Raw genomic sequence first — 15771 nt, 5'->3', positions numbered from 1 at the left:
CTTTTGCAGTGTGTTTGTATGCCGTTTTGTGTGTAGTGTAAAAGCTAAAGCTGAAGGTGTCGTCCTGACCTTCCAGAGGGCGAAGATGAGCAGGGTCAGGATCAGGAGCCCCACCAGTAGACTCCCTACAATGATGAACACCTCCACTGCTGCCTGAGGCTTCTGGTTGAAGTGGGCCTCCAACACAACCTGGAACATCAGAATTAAACAGAACATTAATACAGTGCACTAGTATTACATTGTACATCTATGACCTGGAACATCAGACAAGGTTGGAAATGTCCTGTCATTTCCACCACTGTCCTACTATGGACACTGTAGATTCCAGCGTTTTATAATAGTAAGGCACTCAGAGGTTACACAGGCAATTTCCTGACACTTCTTAACCCTACCAGGACATTTGTATTTGTATTTATTATGGATCCCCATGGGGTCCAGCAAAATTAAGGCAGTTATACAATTTTAAAAACATTTCAATACATTCACAACAGATTTCACCACACATTAAGTGTGTGCCCTCAGGCCACTACTCTACTACCACATATCTACAACACAAAATCCATGTGTATGTGTGTGTATAGTGCATATGTTATCGTGTGTGTGTATGCATGTGTCTGTGCCTGTGTTTGTGTCTGTTCACAGTCCCAGCTGTTCCATAAGGTGTATTTTTATCTGTTTTTTAAATCTAATTGTACTGCTTGCATGAGTTACTTGATGTGGAATAGAGTTCCATGTAGTCATGGCTCTATGTAGTACTGTGCGCCTCCCATAGTCTGATCTGGACTTGGGGACTGTGAAGAGACCTCTGGTGGCATGTCTTGTGGGGTATGCATGGATGTCCAGACAGCTCGGTGCATTCAACATGTCAATACCTCTCACAAATACAAGTAATGATGAAGTCAATCTCTCCTCCACTTTGAGCCAGGAGAGATTGACATGCAAATTATTAATGTTAGCTCTCTGTGTACATCCAAGGGCCAGCCGTGCTGCCCTGTTCTGAGCCAATTGCAATTTTCCCAAGTCCCTCTTTGTGGCACCTGACCACACGACTGAACAGTAGTCCAGGTGCGACAAAACTAGGGCCTGTAGGACCTGCCTTGTTGATAGTGCTGTTAAGAAGGCAGAGCAACACTTTATTATGGTCAGACTTCTCCCCATCTTAGCTACTGTTGTATCAATATGTTTTGACCATGACAGTTTACAATTCAGGGTTACTCCAAGCAGTTTAGTCACCTCAACTTGCTCAATTTCCACATTATTCATTACAAGATTTAGTTGAGGTTTAGGGTTTAGTGAATGATTTGTCCCAAATACAATGCTTTTAGTTTTTGAAATATTTATGACTAACTTATTCCTTGCCACCCATTCTGAAACTAACTGCAGCTCTTTGTTAAGTGTTGCAGTCATTTCAGTCACTGTAGTAGCTGACGTGAATAGTGTTGAGTCATCCGCATACAGTGGGGAAAAAAAGTATTTAGTCAGCCACCAATTGTGCAAGTTCTCCCACTTAAAAAGATGAGAGAGGCCTGTAATTTTCATCATAGGTACACGTCAACTATGACAGACAAAATGAGAAAAAAAATCCAGAAAATCACATTGTAGGATTTTTAATGAATTTATTGGCATATGATGGTGGAAAATAAGTATTTGGTCAATAACAAAAGTTTCTCAATACTTTGTTATATACCCTTTGTTGGCAATGACACAGGTCAAACGTTTTCTGTAAGTCTTCACAAGGTTTTCACACACTGTTGCTGGTATTTTGGCCCATTCCTCCATGCAGATCTCCTCTAGAGCAGTGATGTTTTGGGGCTGTCGCTGGGCAACACAGACTTTCAACTCCCCTACAAAGATTTTCTATGGGGTTGAGATCTGGAGACTGGCTAGGCCACTCCAGGACCTTGAAATGCTTCTTACGAAGCCACTCCTTCGTTGCCCGGGCGGTGTGTTTGGGATCATTGTCATGCTGAAAGACCCAGCCACGTTTCATCTTCAATGCCCTTGCTGATGGAAGGAGGGTTTCACTCAAAATCTCACGATACATGGCCCCATTCATTCTTTCCTTTACACGGATCAGTCGTCCTGGTCCCTTTGCAGAAAAACAGCCCCAAAGCATGATGTTTCCAACCCCATGCTTCACAGTAGGTATGGTGTTCTTTGGATGCAACTCAGCATTCTTTGTCCTCCAAACATGACGAGTTGAGTTTTTACCAAAAAGTTATATTTTGGTTTCATCTGACCATATGACATTCTCCCAATCCTCTTCTGGATCATCCAAATGCACTTCAGACGGGCCTGGACATGTACTGGCTTAAGCAGGGGGACACGTCTCGCACTGCAGGATTTGAGTCCCTGGCGGCGTAGTGTGTTACTGATGGTTGGCTTTGTTACTTTGGTCCCAGCTCTCTGCAGGTCATTCACTAGGTCCCCCCGTGTGGTTCTGGGATTTTTGCTCACCGTTCTTGTGATCATTTTGACCCCACGGGGTGAGATCTTGCGTGGAGCCCCAGATCGAGGGAGATTATCAGTGGTCTTGTATGTCTTCCATTTCCTAATAATTGCTCCACAGTTGATTTCTTCAAACCAAGCTGCTTACCTATTGCAGATTCAGTCTTCCCAGCCTGGTGCAGGTCTACAATTTTGTTTTTGGTGTCCTTTGACAGCTCTTTGGTCTTGGCCATTGTGAAGTTTGGAGTGTGACTGTTTGAGGTTGTGGACAGGTGTATTTTATACTGATAACAAGTTCAAACAGGTGCCATTAATACAGGTAACGAGTGGAGGACAGAGGAGCCTCTGAAAGAAGAAGTTACAGGTCTGTGAGAGCCAGATATCTTGCTTGTTTGTAGGTGACCAAATACTTATTTTCCACCATAATTTGCAAATAAATTCATAAAAAATCCTACAATGGGATTTTCTGGATTTTTTTTCCTCAATTTGTCTGTCATAGTTGACGTGTACCTATGATGAAAATTACAGGCCTCTCTCATCTTTTTAAGTGGGAGAACTTGCACATTTGGTGGCTGACTAAATACTTTTTTTCCCCACTGTACATAGACACACTGGCTTTACTCAAAGCCAGTGGCATGTCATTAGTAAAGATTGAAAAAAGTAAGGGGCCTAGACAGCTGCCCTGGGGAATTCCTGATTCTACCTGGATTATGTTGGTGAGGCTTCCTTACTTGGATGTGTAGTGTCAGTGTTTGTTGCTGGCATGTCATGCCTAAATTTGCTAATCTTGCCAATGAAAAAATCATAAGTAGGCAATATCAGTGGGTTTTGTGATGAATGAGCGATCTGATTCAATGAATGATGGAGCTGAGTTTGCCTTTTTGCCCAACATTTAATTTAAGGTGCTCCAAAGCTTTTTACTATCATTCTTGATATCATTTATCTTTGTTTCATAGTATAGTTTATTCTTCTTTTTATTCAGTTTAGTCACATGATTTCTCAATTTGCAGTACGTTTGCCAATCAGTTGTGCTGCTAGACTTATTTGCCATACCTTTTGCCTCATCACTCTCAACCATAACATTGTTCAATTCCTCATCAATCCAAGCGGATTTAACAGTTTTTACTGGAAAAACAATTTTAGTAACTGGAATAAGCAATTTCATAAATGTGTCAAGTGCATGGACTTGGACTTGACATGGACTTGAGTGATCTCCATTGTGGAACAGTGACATGGTATCCTCCAAAAGATTACTGTATAAGGCCAATGTATCACTACCCTATAGGTCTATCATATCTTACCTGAGCGATAGGGATCTGCTGTAATAGGATGGTATGAGGGTCCTCCCTTGGTGATGTGATGATGCCAGTACTCTCTATCAGCATCACTCCATGACGACCCTGAGGAGAGGGAGGGGAAGATTAGATTTGATTACATTAGAACACTTTAATATCCTCAATGAAGAAATTCTGACTCCTGTTGCCATTTTAAAAGATTTGAAAGTGTAGCATTAGTGAAGTGTTTACCGGTGAGAGTTGTAGAACGGTGGGGTTCAGCTTCACTTCCATGTGAATGGTGGCTTCTTTCCCAATGTCCATGTCTCCTAGTCTACACTCCAGAATCAGGCACAGGTCGTCTCCGTGAGCACAGAACTATGGAGAGAAACAACACTATTGTGATTTCATTTTAAAACATCAACATCAGTGGAATACGGCACTGCTACATAATAGGGTTAGGGCCAATTCCATTTCAAGTCAGTCAACTCAGGAAGTAAACTAAAATTCAAATTTTCCTCATTGAAAAGATGAGAGGAAAATTAGAAGTAGAATTCCAATTAATTAACTTTCTGAAATGACTGCATCAATATGGAATTGACCTGCTACAAAAAACCCTGCTACATACTGTAACTATATACATTATAGGAGTAGGAGAGGGGGGTATCTACCATTTTGCGTTTGCTGGTTTTGGAGAAGAAGAAGACCAGTTCCTTGATTAAAGACGATCGTGGCACCTCACAATCATCTTCTACTGTGATAGAGCCGTTTTTAATGGAGCATTCTCCAAGAGAGGTCTAACAGATGAGGAAAGAAAATAAGTTAGATATTGGTCATTATAAACAGGGTGGTTCGAGCCCTGAATGCTGATTAGCTGAAAGCCATGGTATATTTAAGCAATAATGCCCGAGGGGGTGTGGTATATGGCCAATATACCACGGCTAAGGGCTGTTCTTTTGCACGGCGCGACACGGAGTGCCTGGACACTGCCCTTAGTCGAGGTATATTGGCCATATATCACAAACCCCCGAGGTGCCTTATTGCTATTATAAACTGTTTACCAACGTAATTAGAGCAGTAAAAATATGTGTTTTGTCATACCCGTGGTATACGGTCTGATATACCATGGCTGTCAGCCAATTAGCATTCAGGGCTCAAACAACCCATGTGTATGACAAGAAATTACTATTTAATGGTCTAATTACGTTGGTAACCAGTTTATAATAGCAATAAGGCACCTCAGGGTATGGCCAATATACCACGGCTAAGGGCTGTATGTTTCATCAATCAGTCACACACTTACCTGAAAATCTACAATGTGGAGTAATCTGTATGGATACGGTGATAGTATCTTGGGAATATCAATCTCAACTTTTGTGTTGAGAGATTTGCTTGGACCGATATTGACAACCTGTCAAGGCACACAGATACAATATGTCAGTATAAAGTCAGTCAGTCATTCAAATACTCCAACTAGGCTGTAGTGATTACATCAGTTTCTGTTATAAAACAATGTTATATTGTATCTCTACGGTGGTCCTCTGTAGCTCAGCTGGTAGAGCACGGCGCTTGTAACGCCAAGGTAGTGGGTTCGATCCCCGGGACCACCCCATACACAAAAAATGTATGCACGCATGACTGTAAGTCGCTTTGGATAAAAGCGTCTGCTAAATGGCATATTATTTATTTATTTATTTACAGTACATACCTTGTAAGTGTAGTTGAATGTCTCTGTGTAGCAATCAACTGGAGTAGGCTCCTGGTCACCAAATACAAAGGATGTTGGAGTCACAAACCTGCAAGGGAGAGCACTAATTAGCTTATGAAGTACAAGAAGAAATGTTTATATATACTGTCAATGAAGAATGAAGAACTGTCTTTGTTACTGTAAATAAATGTCTTACCCATGGACGCTGACATCCACGCCATATCTCAATGGTAACATCAGAGTGGCTGAGTTGTCATGCAGAAGATCCACATTTTCATAATTGTCTCTAGAAAAGACAATGTCAGAATAAAATAAGAAATTATCTATTTGGATTACATTTCATATTAATCAATTTGATATATTGAAAAACAAAACATGACAATGTATCTTGCACTTAAGCACAGCCAATGCCATTATACTGTTAAAGGAATTCAACTCAAAGCCAAAGAATTTCCAAACATCATACGTTGCAGAACTTCACATTCCAAGTATTTCTCACGGTGAGGGGCCAAAGCATACCTTCACACATTACATGATACTTGAAGATGGTTTTCAGAGGTGTCATGCCCACAGGGGCACAAGGGCACATGCCCCCTCAGATCTGTCCTGTTTTTAAAATGTTAAGATGTTAAAGTAATGACTAAACTTATTTATAAAAGGATTTGTCAGTGGTATTTTGTGGAGGGGGCACACTGACTGGACCAGGCAAAGAGTACCCCCCTAGTAAGTGGTTCATTCCAAGGTCCAGCATGGAGCAAAGACATACATGCACACAGTGTTGCCAGTGGAGGAGGAGAGTATCACACACAGCGTTTGATTTCATTTTAGCTGCCGGTGATGGGCAGGACTCACAGGAGGTATGTTTGTAAATGAATTTGATCAAGCTATGTAGCCTATTGATTCCTTCTTGATGAATAAATAAAAATAAAATGTCCCAATCTCATAACTAGCTACCAAGCCATTTCAGGCTGTCAATCAAGTTAGAGTAGCTAGTCTAACTATCTTAGCTGGCATGCCTGCTGGCAAGGTTGCTAGACTTTAGAAAATAATAAAATTGCTTTATTAATTATTGGGTTATGATACTATATACCAATGTGGCAGTTGTACTAAACCCCTAAGGCATAAAGGTTCTTAAAAAATCAATGTGCCTCATTAAATAAAATGACAATTGAACAGGGAAAGAAGTATGCTTAGATAACCTATGCAGAAAAATATACATATTTTTGACATAAAACTAGGCATAATGATTATGGCTCTAGATTGCAGGAAAAGGCTGTTTCAGCTGTTTGAAAATTACGAAATTCTCTGACCACCCCTGACCCTCCGTCCCCCCTTCCACTCACACGTACTTCAAGCCCCCTCTAAAATAATGGGTGCATGACGCCCCTGGTGGTTTTATTACAGCTACAGATCTAATTCACATGTTGGTAAGTCGTCCATTTCAAAATATGTATGAAGACAGGTAGTAACTTCATATGTATGGTCTTTGAATAAAACTCAAGGAATATCTCCAGTTAAGTGTTACCAGAAATGAACATGGAGTGTTTTAGAGTGTTCTGGAACAGTCAAACATTCCAAAGCCTTTCTTTACCCAAACGACAAAACATGCGCCGGAAGTTCTTCTCAATCACACAACTATGAAACAACTACAGGAGGAAACCAAAAGAGGGAACCTGCAGCACCCTCTGATTGGAATGATTCAGCTTACTGGGGATGTGCTTCCTGTTCTCCTAGCAACAGAACAAACACATACACTGAGTGTACAAAACATTAGGAACACCTTTCTAATATTTAGTTCTACCCCTTTTGCCCTCAGAACAGCCTCAATTCGTCGGGGCATGGACAAGGTGTCGAAAGCGTTCCACAGGGATGCTGGCCCATGTTGACTCCAATGCTTCCCACAGTTGTGTCAAATTGGCTGAATGTCCTTTGGGTGGTGGACCATTCTTGATACACACAGGAAACCCAGCAGCATTGCAGTTCTTGACACACTCAAACCGGTGTGCCTGGCACCTACTATCATACCCTGTTCAAAGACACTTAAATATTTTGTCTTGCCCATTCAACCTCTGAATGGCACATATACACAATCCATGTCTCAATTGTCTCAAGGCTTGAAAATAATTTTTTTACCTGCATTGATTGAAGTGGATTGAAAAGGTGACATCAATAAGGGATCATAGCTTTCACCTGGATTCACCTGGTCAGTCTATGTCATGGAAAGAGCAGGTGTTCCTAATGTTTTGTACACTCAGTGTCTCATTGGGCTGTTTTACGATCCGCTGTTTGCCTGTTTGGTTTAATAAGCCTGGCCAGTAGCAAGACGTCACCGACGGTGTAACAAGACGGCAGTTTAAAAAACGTGCCATTCGATTATTTCATGTCTTTTGGAGAAAGATTGCTTTCGGGGGTTAGGGGGTCTGTGCTAAGGTCAGAAGTAGTGTAAGCAGATCTGGTTACTTGCAAATGTCATAAAATAAAGATTATGACAAAGACCTAGGGTCAAAACATTGCACTCAATAACACTGCAGGCGGATTCAGTGTGCAGGTATCTATCTTTCTTTTATGGGTCTGTACTTACCCACTAGTGTTGATGGAGATGCTAATGTCACCAGCACTGCTACTCTGGTTTACATCCAACAGAAAGCTGATGTTCACCTGCAGAAAATACAGAAATTCTGATTAGCTATCAAGCAAGACATTACCCTTTTAAACAGTAGTTTATAAACGCTGCCTTTAAAACAGCAGCAGCATTGGCAGCAAACAGAAGATATGGGTCTGGATCCCCACTGGGCACACACTGGTTGAATCAACGTTGTTTCCACGCCATTTCAGTAAAATTATGTTGAACCAACATGGAATAGACATTGAACAGGGCAATCTGATTACAAAAAAAACTGTAATCAGTTAGTTACCTTACCAGCAAAAATATTGCAATCAGATTACAGATACTTTTTTAAAAACTTGATGATTGTTTCTTGGGTTACTTTTAAATACACCTTTCTGTTTTCTCAATGACATTCAATTCAGCATTGAAAAAAGGTGCAAGTTTAAGTTTGTTTCACCTGATCGAGTCTGACCACAAGTCAGAGACCACTATGATGACACACTAAATGCGTTTCATAGGTCCTTTTGGTCTTCTAATGCCTCTTAAGGGGACGGTAATCTAAAAGTAACTGAAAGTAATCAGATTACGTTACTGAGTTTGGGTAATCCAAAAGTTACGTTACTGATTACAATTTTGGACAAGTAACTAGTAACTGTAACAGATTACATTAAGAAAGTAACCTTCCCAACCATGACGTTGAATTGATGTCTGTGCCCAGTGGGGTAATTAGTTAAAGTATCCAGTGAAAGTATCCAGACCCAGATTAATAGAGTAAAATTTGAGTAACATGGGAGTAAAATTTGAGTAATGTTGGAGTAACCTTGGAGTAATGTTAGAGTAGCATTAGTGTAAGGTTGGAGTAACATTAGAGTACGGCTGGAGGAACATTAGAGTAAGGTTGGAGTAACATTAGAGTAAGGCTGGAGTAACATTAGAGTAAGGTTGGAGTAACATTAGAGTAAGGTTGGAGTAACATTAGAGTAAGGCTAGAGTAACAGAGTAAGGCTGGAGTAACATTAGAGTAAGGCTGGAGTAACATTAGAGTAAGGTTGGAGTAACATTAGAGTAAGGCTGGAGTAACAGAGTAAGGCTGGAGTAACATTAGAGTAAGGTTGGAGTAACATTATACTAAGGCTGGAGTAACATTAGAGTAAGGCTGGAGTAACATTAGAGTAAGGTTGGAGTAACATTAGAGTAAGGCTGGAGTAACATTAGAGTAAGTTTTGAGTATGTTTGAGTGTTGTGCCTACAGTACCTTGGCTCCAGAGCTGAAGTACAGGTTCCCAACACTGCAGTCCATTCCTACTATTGTCTTGTTCTCCTCTGAAATGTCACAGCTCACATACTTCTCCTCCTGAAAATAATAACAGATAATGGGATTGTGTGTGTAATTTATTTCAATCCAAGAGCGCATAGATTCTTCTGCTTTTTCACAGGATTTTGCGTGTTTCTTAGAATTGCAGTGCAACATCGTCTAAATTACATTGGTGAGCATGTGAGAAATGTAATAACTGCTACTTTGGGTAATCAATAAATCAATCAAACACATACTGCATCAAGCACTTTGATGTACTGCAGGTTGGAGGGGAAATTTAGCTGGAGCCTGGGGAGGAAGGCATCATCTCCAGCGTTCACCAGGGTTGTGTTTAACATGATGGTCTTCCCATTACCCAATGCAAAGTACGGCATGTTGTTGTGTTTCCTGCAAGAATAACAGTTTTAGGGGCTGGATTGAATAGAGCCCTATGTATAAAACTGGAAGGCTGTCGCCTCATACCTGTGACTACAGCACATCTGTGCTACAACCCCAATCAACAAAATAACATCTTATTTCATACTTTGATTGACTTAAATCATACAACTTTCCATAAAGTGCCAGAATCATGGTTTCAGAGGAGAGCAGACTAAACAGTCACAGTTAGGGAAACATCAGAATGTACCCGTTATGCAGAGTCGTGTTGATTTCATGGCTTTACAGCAAGGACTTAGTCACTCTACACCTTAGGGAGGGGAACTGAACTGGCACTGAGACAAGCGTCTCAAATGACACCCTATTCCCTACAAAGTGCATTACTTTTATAAAAGCAGCACACACGTAGGGATTAGGGTGCCATTTGGGACATAGCCCTAGACAAGCTGCACTGTTAGGGGAAGAGGCTATGCATAATCAGCTTTTCAAAGAAGCCCTGTGTGTCCAATATGGGGAGGGAAAAGGCATTTTAAAATGACTAATGTCCATGTTGAAGAATTGGCTGCTTTGTGGGTAAATTGGTCTCAAGGTGTGTGTGGGGTGGGGGGAGGTGTGTGTGCGTACGTTTTCATGACACAAACAACGAGGGGCTCACAAGCCTGATGCTTCTCATCTAACTGAGCAAGGTGAGACACACACACACCTCTGCCTCATGAATAATCACAGAATGTATTATTCCCTGGGAGCAACAGAAATTAGCCTGCCAGTTAAGCGTTTAAGGGGAAATGACCATGAATAAACATGTACATCAATCGCCCCTTAATGAAGTGAACTGGAGAGTATTGACATCATGGGGCACTACAGTCAACACCTGATCTAATCCTATGAAGGTTGTTTTCCACATAAATAATGTTTGTTTTGGTGCTGTAATGAATTTGTAAAGTAAACCTTTCAAAAGCTCAGTTTTGTCCACAGCAGAGATGAGAAATAAAAAGTAAAAGCTTCAAGACAAAAGCTTGTATTACAAAGAAAACACCAACATATTATAATTGAACATGTATGCTAAATGCTACTTACTGTGGTAAGACCAGGTAAGCAGAGACCTGCAGATTTGTTGAACAGTTGGCCAAAGAACAGTACCGAGCAAACTCCGTCTGGAGAAGAAAGGTTAGTGTTAGATCATGATGCCGTCACTGAAAATACAGTAATGTATCCTCTACTATACAGTACCTACCATACATGAATGTAAGTGGAGAACTCTACACTCTTAGAAAAAAGGGTTCCAAAAGGCTTCTTCGGCTGTCCCCATAGGAGAACCCTGTTTGGTTCCAGGCAGAACCTTTTTGGGTTCCATATAAAACCCTCTGTGAAAAGGATTCTACAAGGAACCCAAAAGTTTTCCTGGAACCTTTTAGGTTCTACATAGCACCTTTTTTTCTATGAGTGTAGCATCGGTTCCCTGGGCATAGATTAAGCCTAGTACCTGGACTAAAGAGCAATTTCAATGCAGGGAGATTCTCCATTGAGCATGATTTTTAATTCCAGGATTAAGCTGAATTTATGTCTCCAAAATTGGTCCTATTCTCCTAACCATGCATCGATGTGAGTGGAGAGCTGTAAGATAATCACCTTATTGGCCACCAGGTTGCTGTGCCCCCCTCTCTGCTGCAGGATGGGTTTCAGGGCTGGGAAAGTTCTGGATCCCCAGTTACGAACAGTGTGCTCTCTGAGGGCGTACGTCACCTCAAAATGGATGGGCGTGAAGATATCCCGGACATCTTTCTAAAAAGGAAAGAGGTACAGAGAATGGAAGCGTTAATTTACTGTACATACAACCTTGGGAAGAGGGGAGCTTCTGGCTTGACTGTGCTAATTCACTGTTCTGGGGTAAGTTATTGTGGGGGCCTGTCTGTGCTCTGGCACAATGTTACAGTGTCCTGTGCGGTCTGTCCCACTAAAAGAGCTGCAGATGTCCCACTGCAAGGAGCCTCTGCTCTCCTCTGCCACACCTGCCTTTAGCTCAAGGGACATTCTGAGATACAGTTTTTATTCAAGACATAAAATATATATTACTAGCTGTTGCTGCTACATTTTTGCAAAGTGTTCTAAGTTATAATGTTATGATAGAGAAAAAGAACTGCTAAACATTTCTATGACTGAATTATTGAATACATTGTAAAATAAAGCATGGTATCTATAGAACAAGATACTTGAATGGCTCCTATGTCCCACCCTCTCTTCTTTTATCAGTGAGCAGACATAGTACCTATAAACCAGTGCTTAATTTGCAATGCGTGCAAAGCTTTCTCCACTCTGTGAGGTTTGGTTTAACCACAAACCGAGTAACTGTATGGTGGTGTTCTCTCTCAATGTAAAACCCCATTCACCAGAGCCCATCATTAACATACAGGAGCTTGGCAACACAGCGCTGATAATACATACTGACTCGTGTGTACTGTACAGTATGTGGGTGGTAAAATAAACCTAAAAAAAATCTAACCCTTACATAAGAATTACTCTATATCAAACCTTTAAGGTGCATACAGTATGAGAGTAAAATACAGCAAAAGCCCCTGAGCCAGTATCAGCCTCATTATATCCCCATGTGACCTCAGTCATAGTCACATTCCCCTACCAGTCCCCTGTACTACTATACTGCCACATCTGCTGTTTATAACATTCATTACTGCCATTACCCATTAATTAAACTTTTAAAATAACTCAAATGTACAGTGGGGAAATTTTTTTTTTGTCAGCCACCAATTGTGCATGTTCTCCCACTTAAAAAGATGAGAGGCCTGTAATTTTCATCATAGGTACACGTCAACTATGACAGACAAATTGAGAATTTCTTTTCCAGAAAATCACATTGTAGGATTTTTAATGAATTTATTTGCAAATTATGGTGGAAAATAAGTATTTGGTCACCTACAAACAAGCAAGATTTCTGGCTCTCACAGACCTGTAACTTCTTCTTTAAGAGGCTCCTCTGTCCTCCACTCATTACCTGTATTAATGGCACCTGTTTGAACTTGTTATCAGTATAAAAGACACCTGTCCACAACCTCAAACAGTCACACTCCAAACTCCACTATGGCCAAGACCAAAGAGCTGTCAAAGGACACCAGAAACAAAATTGTAGACCTGCACCAGCCTGGGAAGACTGAATCTGCAATAGGTAAGCAGCTTGGTTTGAAGAAATCAACTGTGGGAACAATTATTAGGAAATGGAAGACATACAAGACCACTGATAATCTCCCTCGATCTGGGCTCCACGTAAGATCTCACCCCGTTGGGTCAAAATGATCACAAGAACGGTGAGCAAAAATCCCAGAACCACACGGGGGGACCTAGTGAATGACCTGCAGAGAGCTGGGACCAAAGTAACAAAGCCTACCATCAGTAACACACTACGCCGCCAGGGACTCAAATCCTGCAGTGCCAGATGTGTCCCCCTGCTTAAGCCAGTACATGTCCAGGCCCGTCTGAAGTTTGCTAGAGTGCATTTGGATGATCCAGAAGAGGATTGGGAGAATGTCATATGGTCAGATGAAACCAAAATAGAACTCTTTGGTAAAAACTCAACTCGTCGTGTTTGGAGGACAAAGAACACCATACCTACTGTGAAGCATGGGGGTGGAAACATCATGCTTTGGGGCTGTTTTTCTGCAAAGAGACCAGGACGCCTGATCTGTGTAAAGGAAAGAATGAATGGGGCCATGTATCGTGAGATTTTGAGTGAAAACCTCCTTCCATCAGCAAGGGCATTGAAGATTAAACGTGGCTGGGTCTTTCAGCATGACAATGATCCCAAACACACCGCCCGGGCAACGAAGAAGTGGCTTCGTAAGAAGCATTTCAAGGTCCTGGAGTGGCCTAGCCAGTCTCCAGATCTCAACCCCATAGAAAATCTTTGGAGAGAGTTGAAAGTCCGTGTTGCCCAGCGACAGCCCCAAAACATCACTGCTCTAGAGGAGATCTGCATGGAGGAATGGGCCAAAATACCAGCAACAGTGTGTGAAAACCTTGTGAAGACTTACAGAAAACGTTTGACCTGTGTCATTGCCAACAAAGGGTATATAACAAAGTATTGAGAAACTTTTGTTATTGACCAAATACTTATTTTCCACCATAATTTGCAAATAAATTCATTAAAAATCCTACAATGTGATTTTCTGGATTTGTTTTTCTCATTTTGTCTGTCATAGTTGACGTGTACCTATGATGAAAATTACAGGCCACTCTCATCTTTTTAAGTGGGAGAACTTGCACAATTGGTGGCTGACTAAATACTTTTTTCCCCACTGTACATTCACACAAACACATACACACGCAAGTGCGCGCACAAGCAAGCAAGCATGCACACACACACATACACACACCCTTGTTGGGATTTCCTCTGACAGATAATGACACTGGTTTATGGTCTCCAATAACTCCATCTCTTGCTATTAATAAGAACAACCCAGTATTGTTCAGCTCAAAGAGAGACTTGAGAGTCATCCATTAATTAGTGAGTGGGTTTAAACATGAGCTAGTTTAGATGGCCCTGATTAGAAGAGAGAATGAGGGAAGAGTCAGGAGGGGCCCCACCAAACACCTGGAACATCACACACACAAATGCACACTGTGGCGGCAGGTAGCCTGGCGCGTATGAGCTGACAAGGTAAAAATCTTTCGTTCTGCCTCTGAGCAAGGCAGTTAACCAACTGTTCCCCGGGCACCGATGAAGTGGATGTCGGTTAAGGCAGCCCCCCGCACCTCTCTGATTCAGAGGGGTTGGGTTAAATGCGGAAGACACATTTCAGTTGAATGCATTCAGTTGTACAACTGACTAGGTATCCCCCCCCCCAGAGTCAATACATGTTAGAAACACCTTTGGTAGTGATTACAGCTGTGAATCTTTTGGGGTAAGTCTCTAAGAGCTTTCCACACCGGAGTTGTGCAATATTTGCCCATTATTCTTTTTTAAATTCTTCAAGCTCTGTGAAGTTGGTTGTTGATCATTGCTAGACAGCCAAGCATATTTAAGTCAAAACTGTAAGTAGGCCATTCAGGAACATTCAATGTAGTCTTGGTAAGCAATGCTAGTGTAGATTTGGCCTTGTGTTTTAAGTTTATTTTCCTGCTGAAAGTTGCATTAGTCTCTCAGTGTCTATTGGAAAGCAGACTTAACCAGGTTTTCCTCTAGGATTTTACCTGTGCTTAGCTAAATTCCCTTTCTTTTTATCCTGAAAAACTCCCCAGTCCTTGCCGACGACAAGCATACCCATAACATGATGCAGCCACCACCGTGCTTGAAAATATGGAGAGTGGTACCCACTGATGTGTTGTGTTGGATTTGCCACAAATAAAACACTTTGTATTTAGGACAACAATTATATATATATTTTTTGCAGTATTACATTAGTGCCTTGTTGCAAATAGGATGCATGTTTAGGTTAGTATTTTGGAGTAACTACAATGTTGTTGATCCATCCTCAGTTGTCTCTTATCACAGCCATTAAACTCTGTAACTATTTTAAAATCACCATTGGCCTCATGGTGAAATCCCTGTTTTTTCCTGGTTTTCTTTCACTCCGGCAACTCAGTTCGGAAGGAGGTCTGTATCTTTGTAGTGATTGGGTGTATTGATACGCCATACAAAGTGTAATTAATAACTGCACCATGCTCAAAGGGATATTCAATGTCTTTATGTTTTTAACGTTTTTTTATCTACCAATCGGTGATCTTTGTGGTTGAATCTGTGCTTGAAATTCACTACTTGACTGAGGGACCTTACACAGATGGGGTAGTCATTCAAAAATCATGTTAACCACTATTATTGCACTCAGAGCGAGTCCATGCAACTTATTATATGATTTGTTAAGCAAATGTTTACTGCTGAACTTATTTAGGATTGCCATAACAAAGGGGTTGAATACTTTTTGACTCAAGACATGTCAGCATTTCATTTTAAATTAATTTGTAAACATTTCTAAAAACAAAATTCCACTTTGACATTATAATATAATAATAATAAGCCATTTAGCAGACGCTTTTA

General features: G+C 41.1%; 1 protein-coding gene across 1 annotated transcript in view; it reads right to left on the bottom strand.

Annotated features, from left to right (window-relative positions):
• Positions 1-15771, bottom strand: part of LOC121555107 (integrin alpha-4) — a 35126-nt gene that overhangs the window by 2055 nt on the left and 17300 nt on the right. Inside the window, exons 16-27 of the mRNA XM_041868911.2 lie at positions 11358-11510; positions 10806-10882; positions 9590-9740; positions 9294-9392; positions 8012-8088; positions 5627-5716; positions 5431-5518; positions 5026-5133; positions 4394-4519; positions 3975-4100; positions 3750-3848; positions 70-189 (exon numbers count right to left, since the gene is read on the bottom strand). Coding sequence (XP_041724845.1) covers positions 70-189; positions 3750-3848; positions 3975-4100; positions 4394-4519; positions 5026-5133; positions 5431-5518; positions 5627-5716; positions 8012-8088; positions 9294-9392; positions 9590-9740; positions 10806-10882; positions 11358-11510 — 1314 coding nt within the window. The remainder of the gene's footprint in view (positions 1-69; positions 190-3749; positions 3849-3974; positions 4101-4393; positions 4520-5025; positions 5134-5430; positions 5519-5626; positions 5717-8011; positions 8089-9293; positions 9393-9589; positions 9741-10805; positions 10883-11357; positions 11511-15771) is intronic.

The sequence above is a fragment of the Coregonus clupeaformis genome, chromosome 40 (genome assembly GCF_020615455.1).
Source record: "Coregonus clupeaformis isolate EN_2021a chromosome 40, ASM2061545v1, whole genome shotgun sequence".
In the NCBI taxonomy this organism is placed as follows: Eukaryota; Metazoa; Chordata; class Actinopteri; order Salmoniformes; family Salmonidae; genus Coregonus; species Coregonus clupeaformis.
Note: the sequence above shows the minus strand (reverse complement) of the source record. Positions and strands in the feature narration are given on the sequence as shown.